Source organism: Puccinia triticina, chromosome 15A, assembly GCF_026914185.1.
Source record: "Puccinia triticina chromosome 15A, complete sequence".
Classification (NCBI taxonomy): domain Eukaryota; kingdom Fungi; phylum Basidiomycota; class Pucciniomycetes; order Pucciniales; family Pucciniaceae; genus Puccinia; species Puccinia triticina.
In genome coordinates this window covers 3,734,311-3,746,024 of record NC_070572.1, presented here as the reverse complement: position 1 = coordinate 3,746,024, position 11,714 = coordinate 3,734,311, and the positions used below count along the sequence as shown (strand labels likewise).

At 49.2% G+C, this 11,714-nt stretch overlaps 3 protein-coding genes across 3 annotated transcripts; 2 read left to right on the top strand and 1 right to left on the bottom strand.

Annotated features, from left to right (window-relative positions):
- Positions 1-290: 290 nt before the first annotated feature.
- PtA15_15A371 (uncharacterized protein) lies at positions 291-2,804 on the bottom strand (the record flags this gene model as incomplete). The annotated part of the gene is made up of 2 exons (XM_053163571.1): positions 291-2,661; positions 2,743-2,804. 2 exons carry the CDS (start codon positions 2,802-2,804, stop codon positions 291-293), a joined length of 2,433 nt encoding a protein of 810 aa, XP_053027533.1.
- Positions 2,805-3,266: 462 nt separating this feature from the next.
- On the top strand, positions 3,267-4,087 carry PtA15_15A370 (uncharacterized protein; the record flags this gene model as incomplete). Its single annotated transcript, XM_053163570.1, has 5 exons — positions 3,267-3,465; positions 3,540-3,614; positions 3,709-3,819; positions 3,886-3,960; positions 4,023-4,087. The coding sequence occupies 5 exons, from the start codon at positions 3,267-3,269 to the stop codon at positions 4,085-4,087; spliced, it is 525 nt and encodes a 174-aa protein (XP_053027532.1).
- A 4,253-nt stretch (positions 4,088-8,340) lies between these two features.
- Positions 8,341-11,714, top strand: PtA15_15A369 (uncharacterized protein; the record flags this gene model as incomplete). The annotated part of the gene is made up of 6 exons (XM_053163568.1): positions 8,341-8,958; positions 9,038-9,112; positions 9,181-9,252; positions 9,329-9,388; positions 9,450-9,642; positions 9,730-11,714. 6 exons carry the CDS (start codon positions 8,341-8,343, stop codon positions 11,712-11,714), a joined length of 3,003 nt encoding a protein of 1,000 aa, XP_053027531.1.

Sequence of the window (11,714 nt, the reverse complement as noted above, 5' to 3'; positions counted from 1 at the left end):
TAAACAGGGAGTGATTAGCAGGCCCCATCATCACAGGCCATACCCGGTAGAGCAAATATCTTCAATTTTTGTTCAATAATAAAAATATAATTCTGCATTTGATCTCATATCTTGCGTTATTCTAATTTTATTTATGTAATCAAACAATGGAGGCGTTGCATGGATAAGATACGGGTATGATGATTGTACAAAAAGAAACATGCTGCTTTTGACGAACAAGAGGGCAAAAAAACAGAATACAAGCAAAGGTGGATAAAGATGATGATGGGCAGCAGAGGAAAGACGGATGATCAAGAATGGGATTTGATGAGGTCGATGACTTGGGAAATCTTCTTGAAATCTTTATTCTCGGCCACTTGACTATCGCAGTTCTCAACCTCGACTCCCGAACAGATATCGAGAATGAATGGATCAAAAGTCTCGATGCACTTGGTGACGTTTTGAGCGTTCAATCCGCCAGCGATCACCAGGTTATGGTGGGCGGTTGTGGAGGAAGCCAGGTGGGTTTTGACTGAGTCCCAGTTGAAGGTTTGGCCGGTCCCTCCGCATTGGCTGAGGTTGGCGCTGTCCAGTATGGAGAATGCGTGCATGCCGGGCTCGTTGATCATCGACAAGGTTTTCTGGAATCCTGATTGGAAAGACTCTTCACACTCGTTAATACTTCTCCCCTTTTCGACATCGATGTGGAAGGCTTTGATGACCGGTTTGGATAGAAACTTGGCCATCCGAACGTCTTCCGAGCCGTGTAATTGGATCAAGTCGATCGCATCTCCCAGTTGGTTGACGATCTTCTCGATCTCACTGAGGCTCGAGTTTTGGAACACGCCAACGATCAATGGTCTTCCCTGAGTCCTGCGTTTTTGAAGCAGCCGAGATAATTGCAAACTGAACCAATCGGTGGTGTCCAATTCGCTCTCTTCCGATTCTAGGGATGGTTTCGGGGATTCTTCACTTGACTTGCGGACTGCCTTGATAATCGCATCGGCTTGTTGCGGCGTAACGTAGCGTTTACTCTTCGGAACAAAGATCAAGCCGAGAAGGTCGGCTCCAGCCTTGGTTGCGTGAAGAGCTGCCTCGACAGTTTTGATCCCGCAGATCTTGACGAGTGGTTTCCGCTTGGTGAGTTTCGGGGCAGGTTTGATGCCTAGTAGCTCGTGGACGAAGCTAACTTTATCTTCGGCCTTCATCAGCGCCTCGCCAACCAATACAGCACCAACACCCTCTGCAGCGTATCTTTCAACATCAGCCCGGCCTGAGATTCCACTGAGAGCGCACATGATGATCTCGTCGGAGTTTCCGTTCTGAGTAGAGTTTCGCGCGTTTAGTTCATCCAACATCTTCGAGGTTGTATTCATGTCGACCCGGAAATCGTGCAAGTTCCGATTGTTGACACCAATCACTCGGGGCTTAATCTGGAGTGCCACTTCGAGTTCGGCGGCATTGGCGACTTCGACGAGGGGCTCCATGCCGAGTGATTTGGCGTGGTTGTAGAGGAGCCTCAGTTGATCAAGACTGAGGCAGGCGACAATCAACAAGATCGTATCAGCCCCATAACATCTAGCCTCGTCAATTTGATAAGGATCGATGATAAAATCTTTGCGTAGTATTGCTGGTCGGTTGGGCACGTTTTCGACTGACAGGCGGACTTCAAGCATGTCTAACAGGGTACCCTTGAACCACTTGGGCTCGGTCAAGACTGAGATGACGGATGCACCAGCGGCGGCATACGAGACGGCGATCGCGGGTGAGCTTGGCGTGGTTGGAGTCATGAAAGAGCCTTTTGAAGGAGATGCACGTTTGATCTCGGCCATCAAGGCTACCTTGCCGGTCGTGGTTTGGCGAATGCGTTCATAGAAGTCGATTTGGACCGGAGGGACATTGGCAGCAAGCTTGCGCTTGAGGTCGGTGGGGGATGAGCCGGGAATACACTTGGCCTCAATGAGATCCTTTGCTCTTTGCGCGCAGATTTTTTCCAATATTGTTTGTTGATTTGATGATTCGGCGGGTGCGGTGGGCTTGAACTTGGGAGTGGGAGACACTTGAAAGTCGGGATTTTCGGACCAGTGGCCGCCTCGAAGATTCAAAAAATTCAGTAGGAAGGGTTTGCCCTCTTCAGAAAGGATGCTCTCGGGGTGGTATTGAACTGATTCGATAGTCAGCAGCTTATGTCTGACGCCCATGATGATCGAGGATGTGTCGTCAAACGGAGCAGGATCGTTGGCCAGCTGGGCATTGGAATTGGTCCAGCAGGTCACCTCTAGCTCGGAGGGCAGGGTGCCGAATCGACCGGCAAGGCTGTGGTATCGGGTGCACTGGATGTGCGGAGGGAGGGCTTTGAAGAGACCTTTTGCGTCATGTGAGACGAGCGAAGTCTTTCCGTGGACGATCTCCCCAACTTTGGAGACTTGGCCGCCGAAGGCCGAGTAGATACATTGAAGACCCATGCAGATCCCAAGAATCGGAATCTTGCCAGCATAATGATGGATAGCTGGGATCGAGATTCCCGAGTCGGTAGAAGGATGACCGGGACCGGGTGAGATGACGAGATGGGTGAGGTTGGGGTAGGAAGCTGTGAGTTCATCCAGGGTACAGGCTTGAGAACGGATGACGGAGACAGATGCGCCGAGTAGACACAAGTATTGATAAAGGTTCCAGGTGAAACTGTGAGATGGCAGGAAAGCAAGTTAGTCAGGCTGGGTATTCATTGACTAGGATTCAGGTACTTTGATCGAAGAAGCTTGCCTGTCATAGTTGTCAATAATCAGCACCTTGACTTCACCGGCCGGCAACGATGTTTTGGTCATTGTGGTCTTGGAGGGTTTTCTGGGATCTCAATCGGCCAGAGCTGGGACAGTTGGGCTATTTGGGGGTCCGGGGAACGACTGCACTCGTGCGGAGCCGGAAGGGGCGGCGTTGGGCTGCGCTCAGCAGTGGCACCGGGACATCGACATGCGCTCTGGAACGGCCGCAGGGGCGGTGCGTCCTGGAGTCGTGCCAAAAAAAACGAACCGCCCCGGCGGTGTAACCAACTGAAAAGAATGGACGGCGGCTCGTTCCGTAGCAACACTCCATCCCAACCCGTATGTGGGCTTATCCTCAGGGAAATGGCGTGGCGGATAATATTCGTTGCACGGCAAGTCATACATATGTAGCAGCGCTGGCGTACTGCCTTGTCCGAAAACCAAGTGGTTCCTTCTCTTGGTGCACCCACGTAAAACGTCTCCGGATTTTCTCATTTGGTCAACGACTTAATCACTTCCTCAATCATGTTCAGCTTCAAGATCAGTGAAACACTTTTTTTCTTAGCTATTCTAGGACCCCTTGTCACCAGCATTGATGGCCAAGCAGAGTTCACCCTTCCCAAGAATGTGATACCGCCGCCAACGGGTCCTGTTCGTCATGCCACCGTCGACATCCAATGCGGGAACAACTACGGCACGTACCCAATGGGCAAAGGTTGGGTCTGTGAGCCTCCGGTAATTTCCATCTGGGCAGTCTTTCTACATCTTGACTGACCAAATCCCTATCTTTGCTTGCAGCATGCACAAATTATGGCGCATGGCAATACAGGTGTAAGGAAGCATCGTGTTACGTTGGACAAGAACGAAATAAATGTAAGACCTTCCTCAGTATTCCCTGAGCAATATCGTATACCACACACAAAAAAGTAACATTCATACGGTGAATTTTATGATTGAAATCATCTAGTGGCCACCAAGGAGCTCTACTTCTACGACTGTCAACGGCTAGGTATTGAAGAACTTCTTCCAAGGATACTGGCTGTGAGATACAAAGCGGTAAATCTGGCCGGTGCCATAGGTCAGTCATTCAGAACCACTGTGAGGATTCTACGCGATCATTTATACCGTAACACTTCTCACATAGAAATTATGGATACAAATGGCCAGGAATATAGCTGCCGATGGGTAAAGCCTACAGATCCGGGGAACGTCAGAGCTTGTAAGTAGAGGACTTTATTTGGTGTTTTGCAGGAAATTGACTGGTTGAATTTCTTCTTGCAGCATGCTCACAATGTGAGGAGCACCATTTCCTCCTTCCAATTCCTCCTCAAAGGAGCGAACTGTAAGGAAAATCCCAAGGAAATGATGTATCAAGATGTATATTAAGCCAATGTCTGGGATTAATCTTTGTGAGGACATCTTTGCAAGCACCTACTGGGAAGCTTGGCAATTTTTTGTCAATGTTGGTCTGGTCTGGCAAGGAATTGGAACTAGAAAGAAACAGCAACTACATTTCTCATACGCGCTTGGAATGTCTGGCAATTCACAATCAAATCAGACCACCAAGTAATTTTCATCAAGAAGCACCATCCAGGAAAGCTGGAAGCCGTAAATTGAGACTCATTAAAAATTTGTAAATAAAAATATGTAGACAATGCAATCCTGGAACATTTTGAATTTTTAAGCAACAGGAATATTGGTACACATTGAGTTAAGCAGCGGAAATATTGGAAGCATCAGAAGATAGCAATTTGTCATACAATGTCTAGTGTCAAGTGGTTGTATTTACGGCGGTGTTTGCTATTTTTGTGCTGATGCTTTGCGTTTTCAACTGACGAGTTCATCTTCTGGTATCCAGAGAAAGAGGATCAAGAAGGAAACATGTGGTTGGAGCAACCACTATCGAGAAGAATCATGATTTCTTGCGCCTTGCGAGATGAAAGAAAAGCTTTGCCAGCACAAAAGAAAACCCCATGTTGACTGGCAATCCTTTCGTTGTTGGAGTCCTCAATTTGTGCCTTGACCGTTTTTGCTTTTTGTTGTTCTTTGAAGCCTTCGGGCATATTGCTAGGGTGGAGATTATAACAGTTATCTTCCAAATGCCTGGTTTTTGGTTTATGCTTGCCGCCTGAACAATATTGAGTTAGGGAACATTGAGATGCTGCCTTCATCACCGATTCCAATTTGATCGCAGGAACGGAAGATGATTCAGAATTTACGCTTCTCTCTTTGAGTTGACTTCAAACAGTCTCCAATGTGAGAGGATGTTTAAGAAAGATGAGCTCCTTGGTGGTGTCAAAAGAGGCAGGAAGCTTGTCAAAAATTTGTTTGGCTAACAGAGTCTCATTGATGTTGGGTTCACGCCTACTGACCGCATGTTTGTAATACTGTTGTCAATTTGGACAAGGAAGTCAGGGAGAGTTGTCTTGAGACTGATTTTTAGGAATTTTTGATACACCTCAGCCTGATTCTGGGGTGTATTAGATTCCAAGTGTGCTCGCAGAGTCTCCCAGAGAATATGAGGTTCAAATTGGTTATCATCAGTGACAAAGCGTGCCTCGATGTCATCGCTGATGTTGCTGAGTATGACTCCGGCCGCTTGTTTCTTGCGTTTGTACCAAGATCTTTGACCGCATCCGTAGCTGCTGCCGCTTTGTTTGAGAGAACAAAATCGTCCGTGTTTTTTCATGGAATAGGCCACGATTTTCCTTTTCCAGGGACTGTAATTTCCTTCCTTGAGAGTTGGAAGAAGAGAAGTGGTTGACATGGTGCATGCGTGAGTGATGTTTCAAAGAAACGGAGAACGATTATTTATGTAAAAAAAAAATCCAGGGACGCTTTAGCGGCCAACTGGGCTCATAACCTATAAGACGAAAAGCTTTTAGGGGTTTGAGATGCTCGTGAGCAAGCAGGCAACGGGCGGCGGCGACAAGAGCACAAGACAATCCGTTTAGGGGTTTGGGATGCTCGTGATGAGCATCGTTGGGCGCTATCTCCGACCAAGCCCAAGGCATTCCCCTTTCTATGTAACTCACTCCTACTTACACAATCTCCCTTTGTTTTTAGAGAAGGAAGCGACGCAGGAACGAGCGCAATAAAGCCCGCGAGCATCCCCGCCATCGAGACTGGGAAAGAATCACCTCGGCCATCGAGGCTATAAATTCTTCATGGCCTAGAGGCTCCGGCCACAGACACCGTGCAGTCTCGATGGCCGTGGCGGCACTCGCGGGCGGTACCCGGGTTCCGCACCGCCAAAATCAACGTACCGCACCCGGCACCACCGCGCGGGCGGTGCCCGGCGGGTGCGAGCGGTACCCGCCAAGCGGTGCCGGATATCCCCAACGAGTACAGGTCGACATTCTCTACAGGACATTTTCTACTTTTTTCGAAAGTGTAGAGTTGATTTGACATACCCCACTAAAAGAAGGTAGATTAAGCTACATTAAGCATAAATACTTCCATGGGACCAGCCGCTGCAACCTGTTTCAACTCTACTTAAACACAGATGTTTGCCGATTTTACACACGCAAGTTTATTTCTATGTTATAAATACACACATTTCTCAAACTTTCCTCTACTACGTTAATTGTATCTACTTGCAAAAAATCTAGTAAACGACACGCTCGCTCAAACTTCACGCGACGCGTCAAAAACAGACTCGCGCGCTTTCTTGTTATAAACAGTTTCACTCCTTTCCTAGTTTATTCCCCATGCGATTTACCATTTCATCAAAAAAAATCTTCTCGTCGTAATTAAACCGTCAAGACATATACATCTGTGCACAGTGCCAGAACCGCCTCACCGCTCCGACTCCCGTGTTCTTTACAACGAGTTTCTTAAGGTGATGCCTAGGCGCTCAACCAACCCTGAAAACTTCCAGATTTAGCTCTTATATGGTATCAACCAAAGCATTATCTCTTATACCTGGCCCGATGTCGGAGCACGCGTGATGGACCTCCAGACCCTTTGTCCGATCGGGTATATGCGCCAGATTTACCGTCACCGGTTGGTATCCTATGGCGGTGTGATGTGATAATTGATTACCAAACCTCAAATATATTATAAATATTAGCTTCACGTCGGACTGTCTCGTCAACAAAAGCTCAACTCACTATTGCAAACACTCCATGGGTCCACAACTGCATGACTTAAATATGTGCACATTCCCTTTCAGATCAAATTACCCCTGATGAGGCTAGTCACACATCTCAAAAGCAACTGGACTCCACTTGATACATCTTTTGTGTAGCCATCAAGCAGACAGGTGGGGGGTCTCCGAATGTGTATATCATAGAGCGAACAGAATTTCATCAAAGTTATTCAGCTGCTAGCTCCTGGGTTGAGGGTAAGATGGAAGTTTGAACCGGCAGCTGGACCGGCAGCTATGTGTATAAAGCTTCGAAACGAGCGCAGTTAGTAAGAAGATTAAATGTTACCTTTTTAGAATGCGACCTCGCTGGTGGTGTGTTTGCAAGACATCTAAGGCGGGTTCTCCTCTTGATATTACAATTCAGCAGCCGGGGATCGGTCGCAGTATTATCAGTTTTGGAGTGTTGGAATGGACCTGAATGAACCCAAAAAGGACTACAATTGCACTACGGTAGGCCTGTATCAACCGGTGCCAACCGCTCCGGCAAGATGACGGGAATGCCGAGATAAATATGTAGGGAAGGGCAGGATCTTCCAACTCCAGAAAAAAAAAATCCAGGTGACTTCAGCTGGGCCATCTCGGATGCACTTTGTTCCGGTCTGTATGATATCCTGGCTAGCGGCAACTATCATCAAAAGGTTGTTGTCTGAGGAGTGGGCCTAGTTGGGCATATTTATATCCCAGGATGATGGATCGCTGGATTGCGCCGCAAGCAGAAAGAACAAAGGAGCAACCCATTTTGAATAAAGCGTCCATATGACTTCCTTTTAAAGGAGCCCTCGGGTCCTCTAGAAAATATCCTCACGGTCTGCCAACCCAAAGTGAGAACTTTAATAAGCTCCCATACTCTCAATCTCCCAGGTCCAAACCGGATAACCCATGTTTATACCGTGGTCCATGGTTCGTATCGTTCTACGCAACATACAACATACACACCGCACCAGCGCACCATAGCAGCTCACTGGTGACACTTTGTTTGGGGAGCCTCTCCAAGTCCCCAAAGTTCAAGGCCTCTGGGAGCTCCATCGCCCGTACAACACATCTCGGTCGTCTCCATCGAAACCCCCACCTTATGTACAAAGTTGCGAAACATTTACCTACGATTGGTGTTCATTCAGGCCAATACATACCTGCCTGAATGCCTTGAGGACGTTATCTATTCACCATCCCCAATCCCATCCGTCCCTCGGTGCGAATACAGTATTTTAGAATCTTCTGTTGCCTGTTCCGATTTTTTTTTTTCGACGACACCACATAAACTTATTTTTTCCAGTACCCACCCGCTCGATCACCGCTTCTTCCAAAATCCCTTGAAAGTTTGGTCCTCGACAGTTAGCCAACTATATTCGCAGATCGCCGTCAAGTTTCCTAATCAATCCATCGACGGCCCACAATTTGTAAAAATTAAGATCGAACACAGGGAGTTCTCGTCCGATTTATCCTTCCCATATGGAGTGTCCTTCTTTAAGCAGACGCGTCAGTACGCGAGCTGGTGTCTTCTCGGCAGTCCACCGCCACCTTCCAACTTCAAATGCATCGTGCCTACCTTCATCTTCTCGCCCCACAACGCCGATCGTCATCTCGCCAGAAGTGTTATGCACCGGAGCTAAACCGATATCCGACCCGCGGCTTTCCAGCCTGATGACCTCCGCCTTGCACTCATCCCCAAGCTCGTCACTCTGCCCCGCCCTCTCGTCGGCTCAAATTGCAAATGTTGGAGACGGCCAATTTTCTGATGCTGGCAGTGAGGAGGAAGAAGCTGCCAACAACCCTCACAGGAAGAAGAGGGTGAAATTGACCTCATCCCACTCGGCGCAAGACAATCTTTCCCTACCGACGAAGTGCAATACTCCAGCAGCGGCCTCATCAAGAGGCTTCACATCTAGTAATGTCGCAGACGCATTTGAAGATCAGGACACTTCAGACGTAGAAGTTGTTGGTGGTGGACCATCCGTACCATACAACACGACAAGTGCAAGTCTCGGCAAAGGTCTCCGAAGTACAAGACCTACGAAATCCAACACAACGACGGTCGCTAAGCAAACTTCACTTACTCATGACCGTAAAGTGAGTGTTGGAAATTCTTCGGTTAAGTATCTGGTGTTCAATTCTCGATCTCTTTTTGCTTGCTTCGACCCCCACTCAGGCTCAACTCCCTATGGCTACCCGGAGATTGGCTATGTTGGCGGGCATCCCTGAATCCTCGCAAGCCATCATTCAGGTGACGCTTACTCTTTAAACTTGTCGCGATTCCGATTCGAGAAGGCTAACGAGCTCTCAATCAATCAGAGTACCCTCTTCCCCCCCTCCAGACGCCCGAATCTCAGCAAGAGTCCTTCGTATGCTGCTAGTACTACACCTGTGGGTCTTCCAGTATCCTAGATCGCGCATTTCTCCGCAATTCATTGAGCGTGTCTCTTTCTCCCTTGAAACTCAGCGAGCCGGTACCAACTCCCAAGCCACGACGAGCCTTCCCACTTCGGACAGTTTGAATTGCGTCAGTCAACCTCTAACGCCATACGCAGTTTTACTATGAGTCTGATCCCAAAGTCATGTAGTCTCTTGTTTCCTCCTCGGCTCCCAACGAGAGCGCCTCCCGATATCCCAAGCCACCCTCTTCGACAAGTGCAGCTTGTAGCTCCCCAAGGGATTCTTCGAATCGGGGGAATACTGCCACCCTACGGCATGTCCCAGCACGGAGGTCCGCGTCAACCTGTCACGCAGACCCCGCTCTTACGGCAATGACGACAGGTCTGTCCTTCACTGGGTCTAGCCACGCGTCGATTCATGTTATATTTAATTTATTAAGAAGTCGTCACTTTTATCTGTTGCTAGTAGGCATTGGATCCCAGCAAGCGCCGCATGTCCCTCTAAGTGAATCGATTTGCGACGCGCGAGAGGTAAATCGCGATGGTAGCACGGAACTGCCTGCTCCGCGTTATGGTCGTCCATCAGATTGTGCCGGTGCTTTCACCATGCCCGCACCTGGCAGTTTCTCCATTCGTGCACCTCCTTCCACACAGCTGCTACGAGCTTACGATCCTTCGTTGTGCCCCGAGGCTTCCGAATTAGCGAGTCGCCCAGGAAGTCAGTTGGAAAGTTTTGAAGAAAGTTCCGAACTCGATACTTCTAGCCAGCCCCCGAGTACATGCCCTCCTCATAGTCCTAGTGCAAGCTCTTCGCATACTGTCATGGCGTCAGTACTTCCGTCACGTGCTCCTGGAAATCGTGGGAAGCGTAAGGCTGGCCAATCACAAGCGACATCACAAACGAGTGGAAGTGATAATGGGCGGTCCGAACTTGGATTCGTGAAACCGCCTCCAACGATCAATGGCAAAGTCTCACACAGTCGCAAGGTACCATCGGGATACATCAAGCGGACCCCAAACTCGTTCTTGATGTTTCGGTCTCATGTCATCGCCAACAAGTTACTACCGCCTGGGGTCGAGGGCGACAACCGGCAAATCTCTCGAGTCGTGTCAGGCCTTTGGGCCGGGCTGAGTGAAGAGGATCTGCAATCGTGGCAGACGGCTTCGAGAGAATTGAAGGCAGCCTCGCGCGCCATGAATCCGGGTATGAAGCATGCTCCGAATCAAAAGAGGAAGGAGGTGGTCCGGCGCCGCCGAAATGGCCAACTCCCAGGTGAAACACCCGAACAGCGAGTAGAGCGAGAAAAGGCAACTGCGGTCGCACTTGCCAAAGTGATCATCGATACTCGCGGAGAGAAACTTGGCAGGGATGCGATGGCACAATCGCCGGCTTCGGTACAGCGCTCCACTCCCAAGGCGCAAACGATTCCTCTTCGTGATTCAACGCGTGAAACAAATCGGACAGAATTCCGTGCCCCAGTCTACTATGGTGGCCAAGCATCGACTCCCCGGTCAGAGTACCCACGCTCCGAGTACGCCGAGTCTACCCTCACGACTTCTCCGGCGGGCGAGGCCCGTCGATCGCTGTCTGCTATAGAAGAGTCTCCAGTGCGACCCAGAACTTCCCTCCCAGGAATGTCGTCCGCGAGATACCTATTACCACCCGAGCGGTCTCACATGGTCAATCAAGCGGCTCAACAATCCATTGGGCTACCCCAGAGTACTATCCGACAGGATTTCGTGTCCCCAGTTTCTGCTTCCACTCAGTCTGCCAACAATCAGACCGAGCCCCCATTCAATCAGCCGGGTAACGAATCATACTCAGGCTTATTCTCAAATGTGGGCACTGGGCTTGATGCTTCAGCAAGTTTCACCGAGACGTTTTCCAATGAGATGTTGCGATCACTAGGCTTGACAGCCTCGGACCTAAACCTGACTCAGCCCGCATCAAGCTCTCTGCCACAGACCACGACAGGTGCGATGAATGACAGTATCTTTCAGGGGAAAAGCTTCGCAATGAGAGAGGGTGTTCAGGATCAGAGCTCTAGTATTTGGTCCCAAGAGACTGGATACAACAACCTGGTAAATTCCAGCTCGACCGAATATCCCTTCCGCGACACGACTGGCTCACAGCAAAACTCCCAGACCACTGCGCCAGGAATCGCACAGAGTTCATACCCCTCATCTTCTCAGCTGTCTCAAGCCGACACTTCTCAGCCGCTCGAATTTAGTGCATTGATCGACGATTCCTCCTTTACCGACCCGCTGAAGTCCGACGTATTCAACTTCGACTCGATGTATCTCAACTATCAGTCGAATCCGATATCGAACAAAGCTTTGGAAGAAGCTTGCCAATCACTTACCACTAACAGGAGTGAGAGCGCTCTGGGCAGCACAACTGGGGAGCCTACACCTAACCAAGGTTGCTCGAAAAGTTTTTGGTCAAATTTGTAG